This window comes from Haemaphysalis longicornis, unplaced genomic scaffold (genome assembly GCF_048455015.1).
Source record: "Haemaphysalis longicornis isolate Haplotype H1 unplaced genomic scaffold, Haemaphysalis longicornis Haplotype H1 scaffold_2, whole genome shotgun sequence".
NCBI classification, from domain to species: Eukaryota; Metazoa; Arthropoda; class Arachnida; order Ixodida; family Ixodidae; genus Haemaphysalis; species Haemaphysalis longicornis.
Window position 1 is genome coordinate 252,626,287 of NW_027526295.1, and position 18,032 is coordinate 252,644,318.

Genomic DNA, 18,032 nt, shown 5'->3' on the forward strand with positions numbered 1-18,032 from the left:
AAGTTTTAGCTGATACATCTATATTAATGTTCATTTGTGAGGACACCCTGCCATGATTTAAGGGAGAAGACTGGTCTTAGAGCTATTTTTTTTATTTACCAACCAATTTTAGTAAAACTACACGGCATTATAGCGTTTTTTTGTGCTGGTTTCAAATCTGCCATTAGATGTCTTGTAAGTTGATTATATTTTGAGTTAATGATTAATTGCCATTATTTTGGGTCAGTTACTAAATAACCACTCCATACAGAATGACTATTACCACGTGGCTAGGCAGACAAATGACTAAAGAATACAACATAGGAAGAACTTTTTTGATTCAGCTATTTTTGGTTGTTTTACAATACAATGACCACCGCTTCTCCAGCGCACTGCCAGAAATGGCTCGCAGGTGCAGCCAATTGAACACAATAATAATTTTCCAAAGCCTCCATTTCAAAAATTTGTTTCCAACATTGTATTCTCCACACATTTCAGTATCAGAAGCAAAAAGAATTACAGTTGTACCTGCTCTGGGTGCCAAGATATCCGAGGACGAAATGCTAGCTTTGCATTGCAAGAAAAGTGTCGTTTCACCATCGAATTCTGCGCTAACTGAGCTGTATAGTGCACTTTAAAATGCTATTATAATATAATAACAACAAAATATCGTGCCTTTTTATGAGGAAATTTACAGACTGATAGAAAAATGGCTGTGGAGGCTCGAAAATGCCATTTTTCAGAAAACGCTTTTTTTGACCGTTTTTCGGCCCCAAAGACCCAACTGCCCCCTTAAAGTTAATTTCTGTTTGAGATATAAGTGCACCAAAATAATCATCAGTGGTGCAGGTATTTTCTCATCACTAGATCACCTAAAAACTTCAACCCCTTCCTATGATGTCTGTTTCAATAATAAAGCCCTTAAAAACACATCAGCTAGCATTGGGCATGTGCTGCCTGCTCTTTTTTACGTACGTGGCATCGACGGCAGTATGCAGCTCCAAGGCTGAAAAGCTGCGCACACATGGACCAGCGCACATACCCACTTCCGTGTCCTAGCCTCATGCGTGCAATTTTTCTGCCATGAGTTTACACCAACTAGTGCAGCTTTCCATTTCATTGTGGCATGCGACGAGTATGACATTTTCCTACTCATTATCACTCACAGCTGCTCAGCCCTGTACTAAGAACAGAGCTCTGCTTTAACACATTCACTGTGCAAGCTTTTTTTTTTTCTTTTCAAAGCTCTCAATCTTTTTAAGTTACGACACAAGAATGCATCACACTGAACTGAACATGTTAGAGACTGCGTGATTTCCTATTTGTTATAGACACGAGACCAATTGCACTGTTTTGCTGCAATGTAGACTATGACAAAATAAAAGTTGCGATGACATGGCCTTGGACTCTCCGTTGTAATTATGCTTTTCAATAATGTGTTTGCCCCAGTTGTAGTGAAGAAAATTAATAGGAATTAGAAACAGGAGAGAGAGAGAGAGAGAGAGAGAGAGAGAGAGAGAGAGAGAGAGAGAGAGAGAGAGAGAGAGAGAGAGAGAGAGAGAGAGAGAGAGAGAGAGAGAGAGAGAGAGAGAGAGAGAGAGAGAGAGAGAGAGAGAGAGAGAGAGAGGAGGGAGGGGGGGGGGGGGGGGGGGCGGCGGCGGCTTCAAACGAGTCTGAAAGGTAGGCGTTCTGGACTGTCTTCCCACTCAGCCATCACCCAGGATTCCTTGGATCCTAGTGACAGCTTCAGCCATCTGGACTGCTGTGAGTTGTGGCTCCAGTGTAGAGCTGAAAAGAACAGCCTCCCAATTTTGCTCAAAAATACCAAAAATTTCATATCGTATTGTGGTAAAACCTAAACGGTTTGAATTTTCATTCACTCAAAATTTTATGTTCCTGAATAGTTGACAATTCTCAACAAGCGCGCCTTATTTGTTTGGCAATCAACATGTCAGCATTGTGACAATTTGGATGTTTTTGCTAAGTCTAAAGATTGGAATCCACAAAATTCCATAATCCATTAAAAACCAAATTTATGAAAATGACCGCGATGTGTTGCAGAAACAGGCAAAAGTCACAGCATAGAAAGCTTTCGAATGTTGGTGCAGCTCTGCCTCACAGTGAACTGCCAACCAGGTCTACCATAAACTTCCGAGGAAAATCCCTTATAGCGTTGAACAATCGATTCAGGTAAGCCTAAATGTCATGTTGGAGCCATGCATGTGCACACTCATGTTCTTTGCCGACTTTTCACCAGGGCAGCCCCAAAAAGTTCACATATACGGCTGCTTCTACATTCTCCCTTGGCAGAAAAGTGCCTGTCATGACTATCCTTGCCACCGAAGCGTGCGATGCCTGATGTGGCAATCAAAGCTCCCCACATTCCTTTTGTGCGACAAAAATTTGCTGATGCTGACCTCCTGTTTTTGTTTTAATTTGATCTTCATAGAGCGCACACGCTGCAATGAATGGACTGTCCTGAGCTGACACCACTTGCTGTTCAACAGATTTGAATCACAGTAGCCCCGAGATATGGCACGCCAAGAAAGCCAACAATGGAGATTTGCAAGTGCAAATGAGTTGCACCCGTATGAACCTAGGGCCGGGCATCGCTACCCGCTGCTGCCCAATGTTAACAGATAAGACACACCCGGATACGAGATAATACTACGGCGTATACATAGGTCTTTGTCAGAAACAAAAGAGAAAGTCTCATATCTGGTTTAAGGAGCTTCCGGATGTCCTGTGCTTTCTAGCAACTTTGAACCTAGGTGACAATGGGCTCCAGTGTAAAAACCACACAGGAGGAGAATACAAGGCAAAACCACAAAGGCGGCTAGTGTGAAAAGGCTGGCAGTGGCCGACAGAACACTATCAAAATTGAGAAAAGATAAGTGGGATGCTTTTATCACCAGTCTTGAACTCTCCAAAATTTTTTTCCCCACATTTCAATGGGTAGCAGAGCCCTAGGGCTACCCGTAAACTATTTGTGGCGAGTCCAAGATTGATAATCAGAGTCCCAGTGTTTGAAAGCGTATTTTGGGATACATTGTTTTATGTTCAAGCTCTGTCCAAAACTTCTTTTTGTGTGTGTTTACTGTTTAATAACATTTTGCCAAATAGACTAGAAGTGTGGTTCCACGCCTTAATTTCCTTTATTTTTTTTTAATGTGTCAAAAGAAACACCTGCCTTGCTGTATAGTTTCAAAAATTGTAGCTCAAGTTAAAAGCAAGCTAGGCTAAATTTGACTAGTTGAAAATCGACAAGACTTGCATTGCATTTCAGAACAAAATTACGCTCAATACAGGAACGTTGTCTTTTTTTCTCATTCAAAGTCAAAAGAGGGTGTGGAGCTATTTTTGTGAGATGGGTTCATTCAAAGCAGCCCCAGTTATGCAAGATCCACCCCGACAAAATCTTTGCCGCTCTGAGAATCGTCCTTTACTTGTTTTTTCAACCTCATCTCTCCTGACACAGTGTAAGCATTACCAACTTTTAAAACGCAAGGCTTTACGTAACTCGAAGCGGGTGCAGCATGATATGAAATCCGGAAATAAATGATAAGAGCGTGAAAAGTTGAAGTGCTCTGCTATCTCTGAGATAAGCATGAGTGACGCGCCACATGTCCTGGAATTAATCACTGTCAAGCATCAAGTGGCAGCATTTTCTGCCCTGAGCAAAGGCGCTCTACTGACTTTACTGCCACGAAGATATCGCAGAATAATGCTCACACCCTAGGGTTCTCTCTTTACTGATCTGGAGCATTTTTTTCTCCCCTGTACAGCAGATAAGCCGTCTCAAGTGCCTGTATTTGAATATCTCGATTTCGTTCTGACCCTTGCTCCAGAGAACAGCAAGGTGCGTGCAAACTGGAGAAGCGAAATTGTGGAAGAAAAAGATTGGCACAGAATCAAACGCTTTTTTTGCTACGTGTTTATCACTGTTGTTACCGTAACTCGGAAGAACGGCAAGTCAGAACTGACCCCAAGGTTTAGCACAGATTGGAGCCCAGTACTTCAGAATGCACACTAAAAAAAAAAAAAAAAATTTAACGCATAGAACATGCTAAGCTAACAAGTCTTTCCCCAGTACTTAATTTCTTATTTTTTAGCTGACTGACGGTTCATTTGCAGCAGCCAAATGGGGCTGGATGGTGAAAGCAACTGTCGCAAGGTTTAAAGAGATCTTGGGGTAACACTAATTTTTGCCCCCCAAAATAGATCTCAGAAACTTGCGGTGTCTAATAATGCGAATTAAGCCTCCTCCTATGGTAGTTGAAGCAAGGTACGTTCACGGAGGGGAATGTACCTACTGCAGAAAAAGATTGTGGGGATTGGACCAGCAAATTTTCGGAAAGAGGGGGGGGATAAAGAAAAAGAGGCTGAAGCAGAAATAGAGGAAGAAGAAGTAGCAGCGGACGGAACGATTAGCGGCCACCGGTCCCTTCTCTCTTTCCCAACCTTTTTTACCCCTAAAAAAAGTTGGCTGTTACGCTTTTGATGTGATTTGCAGTTCAGCCCTCCTTTGTTGCGCATACATACTAAACTTGACTTTGATGTAACTTCCCCATTTGTAATCGCAGCTGAATAATGATATTACAAAACGGAAAGGGGGGAAAACAGTCACCTGGATAACTGCATTAGTAAATGGAATGGAAAAAAAAAAATGAAGCTTGCTTGATTAATAAATGGACAAAATCTGCCTTCTCACCTTTATGACAACTCTGCACAAGACTGCACAGTCTTCTATTGCCTGCTTGACCAAATAAAGTTGTTTAAACATTTAAAAAGGTTACAAGAATATCTCAATACTACAGCTCCTCATGAATGTAATGCTTCTTATTTTTTTTTTCTTTCTGGGGCTATCTTACTACTTAAACGTGTACCCCCATAGGACTGCATTAACGTAATAGCATAGTGTGTGTGTATCACAGAACCAAGATGTAACTAAAATAAGGAGAGTCACTCCCCAACTCAGCCTGCCAGCAAATGCGTGTCTGGCCTATTTGACACTCTACACGTGTGAAATGCACTACTGAACACTGAATGACGAGCACGCAATTTTACACAATACACGCGGAAGAATACGTGCAACACACCAGGCTTAACTTGTTCACGCGGCAGTCTTTCCTCCATTTATATGTCTCCTTTCAACTGAATGTCTCAAGTTAGAAGAACCTTAAGCTTCATCCTTGTTGACTGTCTTGGATGTACTGTCATATTTACTTCTCCCCAATCATAACATTTACCCCTTGCTGATAGCAAAGTGCCGCAAGCAGACAGCACGACACTTCAGCCAGGTGCCTGAAGTGCACCTCAAGTAGGGTGCAGATAGCGCCACTTGTGCACAGACCGACCGCCATTTTACCGGAGTTAAGAAGACAAAGCCCAAGTCAATGGCAGCAGAAAGAAAAAGTTATACTTACTTCTTAATTTTCATGTTTTTTTTTTACGTTTTTCACTTCTGTCTATAATCTCCTAACTTTTATTTCTGTAGTCATCCACTGCTAATCCATTCTAATATTTAAACATCTTTCTTTTCCCCCAAAACCTACATAATTTCTTTGGGTAAAGCACCCATTTCCTGGCCCATCCCCCTGAGTGGGGATGAGCCATCTTTCTGGTACCACCACCATCACCCCCAAGTAGCCATGTCATCCGCATCTGCGACCGCTATTCGAGCCAATTTAAGGGCACCTAAAGAAGACTTCAGTAAAGGCAGCAATTTCAGTCAGTTGGTTTACACTCTGGCGAAAAAACCAGCATAACCACAGGGTGAAAGAAAGTACTCTCACCACACATCACTATACGTTCCTTTAACACTGTTTTTGTCACCTACTTTGTGCACCCTCAGCCAACATAAACAAAAGTATATAATATTTATTTTCTAGGAGCTTGCTCAAGTTAATGCTTTAGGCCGCCATTCTACGCAGTGTATTTCAATGTCTACCCCACGCGTCCGTTGCCAGTTGTCGCCCACAATTTCTGCCGCTTGTTTACCCGTCAGAACAACACAGTTGCTTCCTTGCTAGCTGATTTGGGAAGCTGGCCGGAAGTGAGGGAGAAGGCCTGTGTTCGTACGCTTACCACTGAATTTGCATTGCCACTTTACAAGAGGTGCATGTATGCAAGGAGCACATGCAATGTTCATCTACTCGCAGTGGCGACAGTAGCCATCCATACCCAGCTCTGTACACCACGTTAGAAAACCCTACTCTGAGGATTGCCCCAAAGGTCGACATTCTGTTTCCAAGTTCTGAACTAAAGGCACGCAAATCCTCCTCACACAAGTTTTCAAATGATAAAAAAAAAAAGAAAACTAACTGCACATATCAAAGTAGAAGCTAAAGAGATGCAATGCTGCTTTTTTGTAGCAGGACAATTTTGAAAGATGCAGCTGGTGCAAAAAATTAAAAGATCACAACGAACTTGCTATAGGCACATTTGCAATCACTGTACTAAAGCAGTGCAGGCTGTGTAAGCCTGACGGATTCCTCATTGAAGAAAAAGGTGGAAAGAAAGGGAAAAAAAAAAAAAAAAAAATTGAGCATTGAAATGAGCAACCCGTATTAATTTGTAAGGTGGATTCGGTCAATACACGAATAAATTTTAGTGGTAGAACGAAAGAGCAGGCCCACTAATTGCACGCCCTGACCCGAGTCCACTTTTCATCCGACAGACTGCAGGAAACCCGTCAGACAAATAAGCACACTAAGCATTTATACTGCATACAACAATCCACGGCAGTTAGAAAAACGCAGCTCTGTGGTCGCAAACAGCTGCACAGCAGACCTGCTGCTGCTCGTGTGAGGGGCGCAAGGGCTTCGCTTTTATATATATTTATTTCAAGCGTCACTTTTGTTAACTTAAAGTGTAGCGGCTGCGTAGGTACTTGCCGTTCATCCGCTGTCCATTTAGGAGGGCTTCGTACACCGTCGTTATTCCGTTATCCGGCACAGCACTGCCATTGCCCACTCTCACCTTTTCTGGACCCTGGAGCCCAGAGACAAGACAAAACAAAATGCACTCACAATACGGCACCGGTAATAAATGCCACCAACTCAGACATGCAGGTGGAAAAACCTATGCAAGGGGCAGGACAGCAGGGAAAAAAGGGGGGGGGGAGGAGGCACGTCTAGTGCATTCCATTTTCCCTAGACATGCTTCAATGGGCAACAACATAATATGTCTTGGCTTTGCCTCCTTTGAATGCTTGTACATCCAAAGCTGTCATACTTCTTCAAAGCGAGCTACTCCAGAACGAACCAGGCCAGGTATAATCAGTGAAACGGTGGTAATTCAAAATCTGCCAATTCGAAATCCGAGAATTTTTCGTCACAATGTGATGGGTGTAAAGGTGCTATTCTGAACACTAATTGACCAGATTTAGGGGAAATTCTGAACACTGCACAACTGCCGGCAGTTAGTTTGCATTCATTGCAGACAGCAGTGCTTGAAGCATGAGGAAAGTAATTTGCACCACTGAGATAAAGCACACTTAAAATAACAAAGTATAATAAAACTGTAAATAAGTGCACCTATCAAGAAGTGCTTTTTAGGATCTGATCTTTCGTACTCTTCTAAACGGGAAAAATTTAACTTGGGCCACACGAATACCATATTTGTGATGACCTGAGGCCCTTTTTACCCAGTGTTCTAAAGTAAGAAGAAATTTGGAGGTTTGGGAAAAAGTTAGGGTAAAACAGGTACACACTTTCTTTCTAGCACTTATTTTTGTTGGAAATGGGCCCTGTCAGGATATAAAAATATATGGTATTCTGGAAGCAATAAGCTTAATTAACCAGTTAAGCACACATCGTATTCGGCCACAGGTAAACATACAGAACTCTGCGGAAAAATAGATTAAACTTGAAGACAGTGGCAAACAACCAAACTATATAACTAACAGTATAAATTCATAAAAAAATTAAAATTAACTTTTTTTATCAGGGCAGATGATGTGAGCCCAAGGTAAACTATAATTTCTCAAAGGCCTCCTTTCTAGTACTGCATGCACTGTCTTCAATGTGTTTCGGCAGGTGGACTCCTAAAGTGAGGCGGAACAGAGGCATCGATTATTCAAATTTATAACAATATATCAAGCCTGTAGTTTTACTTATGCAATACCCCCAGTGCCTGAGCCCATTGTTTAAGGCTTTCTCAAACTTCGATGCGACTGCAAAACAAGGCCTTTGTTTTTTCAAGGGGCATGCGTGAAATGTGAAAATTAAAAAATATTTCATGAACTCAACTGTTTTTGTTTCTCACCAAAGAGGCACATTTATAAATTTGAGCAGCCCTAAACTGCTTGCTTGAAGATGTCAAATATTTGCCATTAAATGCAAAACCATTGAAAGCATAAACTTGGCATGCAAATTTAGGAAAATGAGTGGTATGTTAACTACTGAAGTTTGCCAACTTAAAAAAAGAAGCACTGTCTTGAGTTATTATATGCCTAGTGTATAAACATCCTATCGAATATTAAAATTGAAATTTTCCTTTACAGCTGCTGGGCTTATTCGGGCATCATAATGGAGGTCTAGTTGAATCTTCGGATGTTTCTTTCTTGGGTGCAGAAAACCTCAGACCTATGGGTCTCTTTATAGATACCGTAAAAACAGCAATTTACAACAACGCAAAGAAGTTGCACAGAAACAATACTCGTCTGTGTAGTTTCTTTGCATTTTCCACACAGTGTACATCTACAACCAGCACACCCAGGTATCTTGTTAGTCTACGTTTTTTGTTTCCACCGAGCAAACCAGATAGGCATGTAACCATCAAACCCCATCAACAAATCAGACTATTTCAATACTCTTTCAAAATACCCCTTGAACAACCAGAATAACTAAAATGCACATTTCATTTCCCAGGCACTTTAACATGCCTAATCCTCCCACACATTTTTAGAGAATTTATGTTTACACAACAATCCCCACACCTCTGACCCCTTCCCCTTTTATGAAAAAAAAGAAAAAAAAAGTTCAATGTGCAGAATTAACATTTTAATGCCACATAAGCACATAAAAACATTTTCTGTACTTTCCTGTTCCTGGTACATCAACATAACGATTTTGGAAGCATCCATCTCATTTTTGATCATGTTCAGCACTCTGCCCCTCGTCCTGTCTTTAGAGATTCTCAAACATTCACCATCATTGTGGCCCTAAGAAATCTCCATGTTACCAAGGACCCGTGTATAGCAACTAAAAAAATTGGCTGCGTATCTGCTTCTTTCATTGCAAATGTCAACGGGAGACGATAGTCAACTGGCGCCCCTGGCAAGTAAATGCCTCCCTTCTCTTTCCCGCTCACCTCTTATGCTATTCCTCGTCTCATTCATCCCAAGATAACACGCTAGAGGTTTGCTCAAGTCAATTTAAATTTACCACGTTCCACTGCTCTAAGTCTGGTGCCTTGATGCCAGCGCTGCCGTATGGCTGAGACGCGCGGGAATCGAGGCACCCTAATACAGTCTAGTCCACTTATAACGATATCCAAGTGCCAAGAAAATCCCATCGTTATAACCGATAATCGTTATAAGCGGGTCGAGAAAAAAAAAGCCACAAGAGAGATCAAAACATTTTATTAGCATGCAAGTGAGGTAGTGCAACTACTCGTTTGCAGAAAAGCCATAGTCAGTCAGCTTTGACTGACTCACGCGAAGCTGACGCACATCTTCTTCGAGAGCATCTAATTGCTCTCGAAAACGGATGATTGTGGAGACGGTTGATTGTGAGAGCCCGTACTTGGCCACGAGGGCGGACACTTTTTGGCCATTTGCGTGGTCTTTCAAAATTATCTTCTTCACTTCTAGAGTGATTGCTGTGTGCTTTCTTTTCTGCTGCGACGGCGCGCAACTTTGCGAAGGAAGCGCCGCAGGTGAATTGGCCATGGCGTCCGAACGTTCAGTCCGACTCCGCAGTGAAACTGGTGAAACGTTGAACGAAGGCAGATGCGGAGAAAAAAAAGCACTCAGTTCGGCGCGCAGAAAAGGCGAGGGAAACTTCCGAGCTGCGAGCAGTGCAAGCCGAACTGGCCGAACCAGCCGAACGTTGGTTCGGCCGGACGCGCGGATGAGGCCAAAGCAGCGGCTCCGGGAGGGGAATCGGGAAGAAAAGCTGCTCCTCCTCTCGCTTGGCGCAGTCGACTCGTTTTCTGAGGGGTGGACGGGATGCAAGGCGCGTCGCGTGCTGTCGGCGCCGAAAAGCCGGCGCCAGCGCCGGCGGCAGCTCGCATTTTCGGCGCGCGCGGTAAGCGGATTCAATCGCTATATCCGATATCGCGGCTCGGGAGCATCGTAATAAGCGGGTTATTTTACCATAGAAAGCATACAAAATTGGACGGTGCAATCGTTGTCCATCGTTATATCCGATATATCGTTATAAGCGGTATCGTTATAAGTGGATTCGACTGTACAACGTTTATAGGACCACGTTGCCCTACTCCACGAGCATTCCAAGTGGAACGTGGAACCTATCTAGTGGAACCTCTCGTTGGTGTTGCAGTTTGATTTTTTTAAATGCCGCCAGGTAGCGCGGGCAACAGCAGGTGACGGTTTTCTGCACTTGATATAGTATTTTATTTGCTATCGCAAAAAACAAGCATCCGTAAATTGTTTAATAAAAGAACACTGCAGATATCACTCATGTATTGGTTTTCTGCTTAATATTTGCGTAATGTTTTGTTCTTGTTCAACAATGTTGACAAAAGTATGAACATTAACTCCAGACTTAAACGCTTAGATTTGGCAGTGAGTACATAAGACTACTGCGCAGCTTTTTTCACTTTGGCCGGGTGGCTGAATCGAGTCACTGACAGACAGACAGACCAAAATTTCTGTGTTTAAGTAGCCCAAGAAAGATTGTAGTCGTTAAAAAAGGAGGCTATGCCATTTTGCAGCACCCAAAGAGGGGACACAGAATGCGACCTACATCTCTGAAACTTTTGTTATGCACGCACTTTGAACCTGACTGAGCATCCTGCCAGCTGCAACGAAAATGCCACATCACTTGTAACAGCTGTGACACACGTAGAAAATGTGTGGCTGGGCATTCACCCATCAAACACATCGATGCACGCAGTTGCTACGTACGTAAACGGTGCACGTGCAGTTCATATGGAGAAGCATGCAACAAAAACTAATGTACGTAGAACAAAAAATACTGCAGGCTATAACGAGAACCCATTCTCCCTTAAAACCCGTAAAAACAACAAACTGTTACAGGCATGTGACTAAAAAAAAGTGTGAAGCTCACTTTCAGAGCTATGTGAGATGGCTCCAAAACAAGAGGCATCGACACACGAGCTGGCCTTCTCTTTCATGTTAGGCAATAACCGAAGGGCAATCACATGCCCAAAACGTACATTGAGCAAGTGCAACGCGACTGTCACAAGTGTTCGCTCACGTCCGGCCCTTAGTATAGGGATGATCGCTCCAATACGGCACCTGACAAAGTGGCCCTAGACAAAACTGCTTCAAGCGGAAAATCGGACACAATGGTCCCAGGTCAACATCGCAGCATGCGTGAAGTTTCGCTGCAAATAAATAGCCGTGGTCAATCTGTTCATCGAGATGTAGCAGGGTAAGCGATAAGACCGGATGCCTGATTGCCTCTACAAGGTAAAGTAAAATAAAGTAACTACATGTTAATTGTCAAATTCAGGAATAAAGGTCTTTGTAGGCAAATTATAAATGGATTAGAATGCAATGTTTTTCAAATTACGTGCATTCGTTGCCCATTGCAGAAAAAAAAAACATTGTTCAAGCACGTAATGTGCTCCATGTAGCAGTTGAGTTGTCATAAAAAAAAAGGAAGGACAGTGTTTTGTGTTTGAAACATGTGCATTTAAATAAAGTGAAGTGCGAATCATCTTGAATGCTTGCAAAGGTACCTCAGTTGTGCCTGACAAGGGGGAAAACCTGTACTGCACCATGCATGCTCAGACATCTCTTTCCTGTGGTTAATGACATCGGAGCAGCAAATCTAGGACATCCCATAAGTTGTGCCGCTCTCTGCGTCCGTAAATGAGGGCCACTGCCCGTACTTTCTGTTCCCCTGCATTCGTCATCTCTTTGTCTTGGTATGCCAACACCACAGGCCATGCCGCTTAAATGAGAGTTCACTGTGTCATGGCAAGGCTGCTTCCATCATTACAGATGGAAGCAGCCAGAAGTCTCACGTATCTGTGCAGCCTATGCACACCCACCAGATCCAGTGTTGACAGAAATAGCAAAATTTCGCACTGCATTAGCGGAAATTGCACAGCAGACAAAGGGAATCTAATATGCTCCGAAGCACTTCCCACAACATCCAGCAAGAGCCCGAGTCTCAGTTGAAGAAATAAAAAGAAACCCAAGGAGAAAGAATCCTTTTGCCACAAAAGGAGCTCTTTACATCCACCAACGCCAGCGAGTTTCGATGATCTTGTCACCGATAAATGATGGAAGATGACAAGGGAGAACACTCCTGGAGCGTTCAGTTCCCCATTTATGACAAAGGGCCACAAGCTTGCTATGGTATCGCAGCACACGTAACAGAGGAATAACTACAGATACCACTAATATTCTAAAACGTGCCAAGACGTACCAAAACGTACCAAGACCATTCACTAGTTCCTCTACGAGTTTGTGAAACAGCTTTGTGCCAACATTGGAATCATCGGTACTTAGTACATAGTTTAGCAATGGTCTAACTGGCAACATCTCTGCAGCTACACAAGTAAATAACATTTTTGTCAGCAAAAGTGGGCAGAGATGGAATCTCGTAAATCGTGCCCTGTAAAATGAACTATTTTTTTTTTGAAGCTGCTGAAGGTAGGTAATGCACGACGTGTTTAAAACAAAATAAAGCATGTGCCTTGCTTTTGCAATACGGCATCACATGCAGCTGGCAACTTATGAATACATTTAGAAGTTATCAGAATGCCCAGTAGACTTGCTTTTTTTTTTTTTCCTGTCCACAATATGACAAAAATAGTCTACTTTATCTAAAGTTTTAAGACAAAAAAGTGTCAGCACATACTGCTTTCAGACAGCATTACAGCCTGTGGGTGCTATTTTAATTTTGGCAAAAGCACAAGGCGTAAAATACAAAAACACTACCTAGTGTCCCATCAGGACAGCGATGCATTTCAGCAGTTGGGAAAATTAATGGCATGACATCACAAGAGGAATGAACTCCTCGCAAACAATAATAGGCCTTGAAAAAGAAAGACATTCATACCTAGTTCTACAGCATGTATGCCAACGATGTGCCTTTCATGGGGATTCATGGGGATCCATACTAAGAAGGGATTCATAAGGAACACTGACTCACAAAATGTTCTGCAAGATTTTTTTCCTGGTGGTTCAAAACATGCATGCGTCAGCAGCAATCGGAAACGACAGAACCAAAACCTTGGGGAGGCGGGGATAGAAAATTTTCCAACATGACCAGCTGCTGTCAAACATGATCAGCTGCTGTCATTCCTCTAGTTGGGAGACGAGTCATTCCCAGCAGTCGTAGCAGGCTTTAGTTATTACAGTTCTGACGCAAAACCTGGTCGAACACTTATGCCAAGAAAAGAGATCTACTGATATATGCAACAGTAACACTGACAGGCGGGCTAGCCAGCATTTCATCACGGTGGAAAGGGGCGAAATGAGCGAGAGCGGCCGCGCGGACAGAATGGTCACAACAGTGAGAACGTCACCTGCTGGGCTATTCCTCCAAGCACAAAACATACCGTTTTGCTGTTCATCAGCAGGCTTCGTTCATCGCCAGTCGGTGACAGTGATTACATGTGCGCATTGTTCCCTTCTCTTTTTTTATCGTCGTAACACGTGTATGAGCACACACTATGAGAATAAAAGTAAAAGAGAAAATTTGTTCGCTCATCTTTATTGCACCCGTGTGTGTCCTCATGAGAGCACATAGTGAAAGGAAAAAAATGGGGGAAAGTACGTGAACTGCCAATTCCACGTATGAGCTTTAGTGCACATCGTTGCTTTTCCCATCTAAAAATCAATAGCGCTGGCTGATTTACCACAGAAGGGCATTTGTCAGGCTTGGAGGAACAGCCTAGCAGACAACGCTTGTACTGCCATTCCGCACATGCAACTACAAGCTCATTTCACCATTTCCAATCACGATAATGCATTAGCCCGCTTGCCGGTCATTGCTCCTGCGATATTAATGAAGTGGCCAGCTGTACACACAAGGTAACTGCACTATGAATGATTTCCGGAACTGCATGTGTCACATTAACATGTTCCCGATTGATACAGCACAAACACGTCAGCATGTGTATGAAAAATGCCTCGACAGCTTGCTGAAGCTTCAGTATACCCCGAAACTTTGAAAAATTACGCTCAGACGTTTGCGAGATTCTACAATTTCTATCACTCATTTATAACGTAATCATTACAGGTATTGACAGCCATTCAAGCATTTCATTTTGAAAAGTCAGTAATGGCTTGGATTTTATGATGTTGCAATGTGCAATGGCAGAATTGTGTCCTTAAATATATGATGCAAATGACCGCTTCCTTTTGTAGGTGTTAAGCTGTAGCCATAACAATTTTTACGCCCAGGTAGCTGGAGAATTCCCGACCATAACCTTGTTACAGCATGAAGAGCAACTACAAGTGCATGAATAGGTGCGTAGAGAAGGCTGGGTTGCATATTTCTGCTATCACTGGTAGCAGTTGGCAGGTTGCCCACAGACAAGTTGAATTTAATATTCACTCTAATCAGGCACCCGCTCCATAGCTACTGCTTGCAATTTAAGAACTTGAAAATCTTGTAGGGAATGTTATTTGACTAATTCAACGTTTGCTATTTTTCTATTCATTACGAACTAGCACATTTATGCTAGGAAATGCTTTATAACAGGTATCCACAACATGTCTTCATTAGGGAGCTGGTCGCAACGTTGTTTTTCGGACAGGTTACAGTGAGTCTGCCCCTTTTTCTAGCACAAGTCGCCATTTGTACCTTGCGGCATCAGTTCCAAGCGCTGGTTGCTAAACCACAAACGATTCACATTTTTATAGCATGTTTTGTGCGCTGGGAAACTGTTCTTATTTGCAATATTTTAGTCCACGTGCTGTATCCGTAATCTCAGTACTTCCTTGCACTGCCACCATCTACCTGTTTGAGGAAAACGTCTGTGTACGAGGTTTCAATACATTTAGAGGAAATCCAGGAGGTTTAAATCAAGGGTCCAAATTAACCCGCAGTCCTCCACTACAGCACAGCTGAATCTTCAATGTACAAAATCCTCAATTGGAACAATTTTTACCACAAAAAAGCTGCGCAAAAGTGAGTTCTTTCCCAAAAACTCAAGTTCCTAATGTTTTCTAGCTTCAGTGTTTTTTTTTTTACTTATTTTGAGCTTTTCTTTACCATAAAATTTCTATTGCGAGAGCAGTGTTGGACTGTGCACGAATTGCTCACAACTGCTCTGCACGGGCAAATAAACGAACCATTTCACAAAATCCTCCCTGTTCTGTGGATTTCAGAGTTCCGTGTTGCATTTGGCTACCGCTGCGTTAGCAGACTTAAATACCAAGAAGTACCGAGTGTGATTCCGCCGGAGACGCCAGACAGTCATCCGGCCGGGTAGTACCGTGAGAGATTGTACTACACGGAAAACCGAGCGTAGCGGCGGGATAGCACGTTTTCCGCGAGCTTTTCGTTTGGCGGCTCATTGAACCCGCCACGACGGATTCACAGGTTCACGGGCGCATTGGCTGAGCGGCTGAGAACACCGCTTACACAGCTTTAACCACTTCACCGTCAAGACCCATGGCACTGTTTCCCTCCAGCACAGTCACTAAAAGATTTGTACGTAAACCACTCCGGCAGAGGTACCGCATGCGACGAACCGCAAGTTCTGCAAACACGTATCGATTTGTGAATTCCCGCGCAGCCTGCACGCACGTGCCACGGATATGCACGCAGTACTCACCGGCAGCACCGTTGACTGACAGCGGATGAGGTTTCGGTCTTTGGCGGTTGCGGCGCTCATCCAAGAACGGCAGTGCTCCTTCAGCGGAGAAGCCCGCAAAGCATTTTGGCTTCCCCAGCGGGCCCACGCGCTGGTCAACCGGCAGCCGAGGAGCTTGAGCATTGCGCGATTTTTTGTTCCCTACTCCTGCCACTCCCACCGCCAAAGCAGCGCGTCCACGGCCCGACTGAGCAGCCTGTCTCTATGACCGTCGTAGTCCGCGCGGCACACGAAGCCAGTCACAATGCGCCGCGTTGTCGCCGCCGGCCGCCGCTTGCGCCGCTCAACAAGTGGCGACGACAGTGAAATTGGGGAGAGGAGAGGGGCTCGCTCGCCGGCGGCGACTCCTTCACCTAATCGGTTCATCCGAGGCGGCAGCTGCCATCGCGGCACGTGTAGCTGTTTCTTTTGGGCCGATCCGTAGTCACGGGACACAACGTGTGAAAGCGCCCAATTGAGCGGACGGGAGTAAACGGGGCCATGCTTATCACGTCGTTGTTTACAGCGGACCGAAGCTGCAAACTGGAGCAAAGATGCACCCGGAAAACGCGCATGCCGGTGCCCTCTTTCTAGGCCGCTGGCGTTCTCAGCTTCTTTTGCGGGGCACGTGCGGCTGTTGTATCTTTCCCAGTTCTTACCTCACATGGCCACCAGCCCGGTGACGCATGTGGTAAAGTCGATTCGCCATTTCAACGGGGCCTTCATTTTTATTATTAATATTATTTTTTTGAGACACGGCAGGAGGGGATATTGTTGAGCAGTGAAGTGTCCCGCGGGATGCTTTGCTACCCAGCGCGACCCCGCCTTGCTCCCCTCTGATGCGGCCGCTGTGCAGAAACATTCGCCAGTCCAAAACGGTTTCTGGGCTGTACAGAGCTGCAAAAAGGGAAGGACGGGGCTGCTTTGGAACAGTCCAAAATGACAAGAGTATGGGCCTCCTTGAATTGCAAGCCCAGAATACCAGTTTGTGGTGTGGATAAGCATTGAGTTCACGACCCTGGCCTACCCTGGTGAGCCTCTACGTCCGTCGCAGTCCGCGTGACAAAAATAAAAGCTTCTTGTCAATCAGCTTGTGGGTAGCTCAAAATGACAAGGCGAGACATCCACCATGGTGTTACGTTTTCGCTCAAAACCGCGATATGGTAGGGTGGCATCTAGACACCCTAATCGAGGCCAAAATAAAGGCGCGCGAAGAGGTCAAAACGAATTTATTTCCTATACAACTAATGGAAAGGGCAGCGCACCGTGGGACAGGCGAGCGAATTCGGGCACTACGACCACCTGTAATGGGCATAGGCTTTGTTGGCTTCGCACTGCTTGTGCAGTTCGTGCTTCTTCTTGACGACTCGACCTTGATTGTTGTAAGCATCGAGCAGTTCTTTGGCGAGCTGGTCGGAGAACCGGACTTTCTGGTCTTTGTCATTGACGGCGTCGATCATCCACTTCATCGAAAGAAACCGAGACCTGTTTTCGGTCATGGGCACGGGCACTTGGTAGGTGATTCCGCCTCGCTTTATCGGACTCAGTTCCACAACAGGGCGGCAGTTCTCCAACGCTGTGTGCAGTATGGTCACAGGGTTGCACTCAATCTTCCGCTTGGCTTCTTCATCCGCTGCGCGGTTGTACTTCGCCAGCTGAATCCGTTTCACATTGAACAGCCCCAGTTCAATGTTTTCCCTCGCGAGGGCTTTCTTGCCCTCGCGCATCAACATGTTTATGAATTTGTGGAGCGTGGCGTCGTAAAATACGGACGTTGTAACGTCGCTCGGCGTGGCCTTGACAGGGACAAACCTCAGGCTTTCGGTTTCGCCCGCCGCTTCCAGCTCTTCTATTCGCTTCTTATCGGCGACGGGGTCTATGTGGTTTTTGTCGTACACGGACGTTCGCACAAGGGCAGTGTGAACTGGGCGCAACTTGCGAGAAACAACACTCCCAGAGCGGAACATACCGCCCGACATGGAAGCAGCCATTTTGAAAACATCCCACTCCCAGTGTTGCCCGCTGCCACACGCTTGGTTAGCGAGCTAGCGCCTCAAGCGACTGTTCAAAAGCCAAAACAA

General features: G+C 44.4%; 2 protein-coding genes across 2 annotated transcripts in view; both read right to left on the reverse strand.

The window, feature by feature from the left end:
* Nucleotides 1-16,473, reverse strand: part of LOC144170397 (long-chain-fatty-acid--CoA ligase 5-like) — a 57,517-nt gene extending 41,044 nt beyond the window's left edge. Inside the window, exons 1-2 of the mRNA XM_077700177.1 lie at nucleotides 15,934-16,473; nucleotides 6,876-6,972 (exon numbers count right to left, since the gene is read on the reverse strand). Of these exons, the coding sequence (XP_077556303.1) occupies nucleotides 6,876-6,972; nucleotides 15,934-16,095 (259 nt within the window). The 5' untranslated portion in view covers nucleotides 16,096-16,473. The remainder of the gene's footprint in view (nucleotides 1-6,875; nucleotides 6,973-15,933) is intronic.
* A 690-nt stretch (nucleotides 16,474-17,163) lies between these two features.
* On the reverse strand, nucleotides 17,164-17,951 carry Mrps7 (mitochondrial ribosomal protein S7). The gene has a single exon (XM_077700178.1). It carries the CDS (start codon nucleotides 17,940-17,942, stop codon nucleotides 17,244-17,246), a length of 699 nt encoding a protein of 232 aa, XP_077556304.1. The 5' UTR covers nucleotides 17,943-17,951; the 3' UTR covers nucleotides 17,164-17,243.
* Between the last annotated feature and the right edge of the window lie 81 nt (nucleotides 17,952-18,032).

What these genes read in the sequence shown, in the direction of transcription:
- Mrps7 (XM_077700178.1), bottom strand. Translation starts at nt 17,942, where the DNA reads ATGGCTGCTTCCATGTCGGGCGGTATGTTCCGCTCTGGGAGTGTTGTT.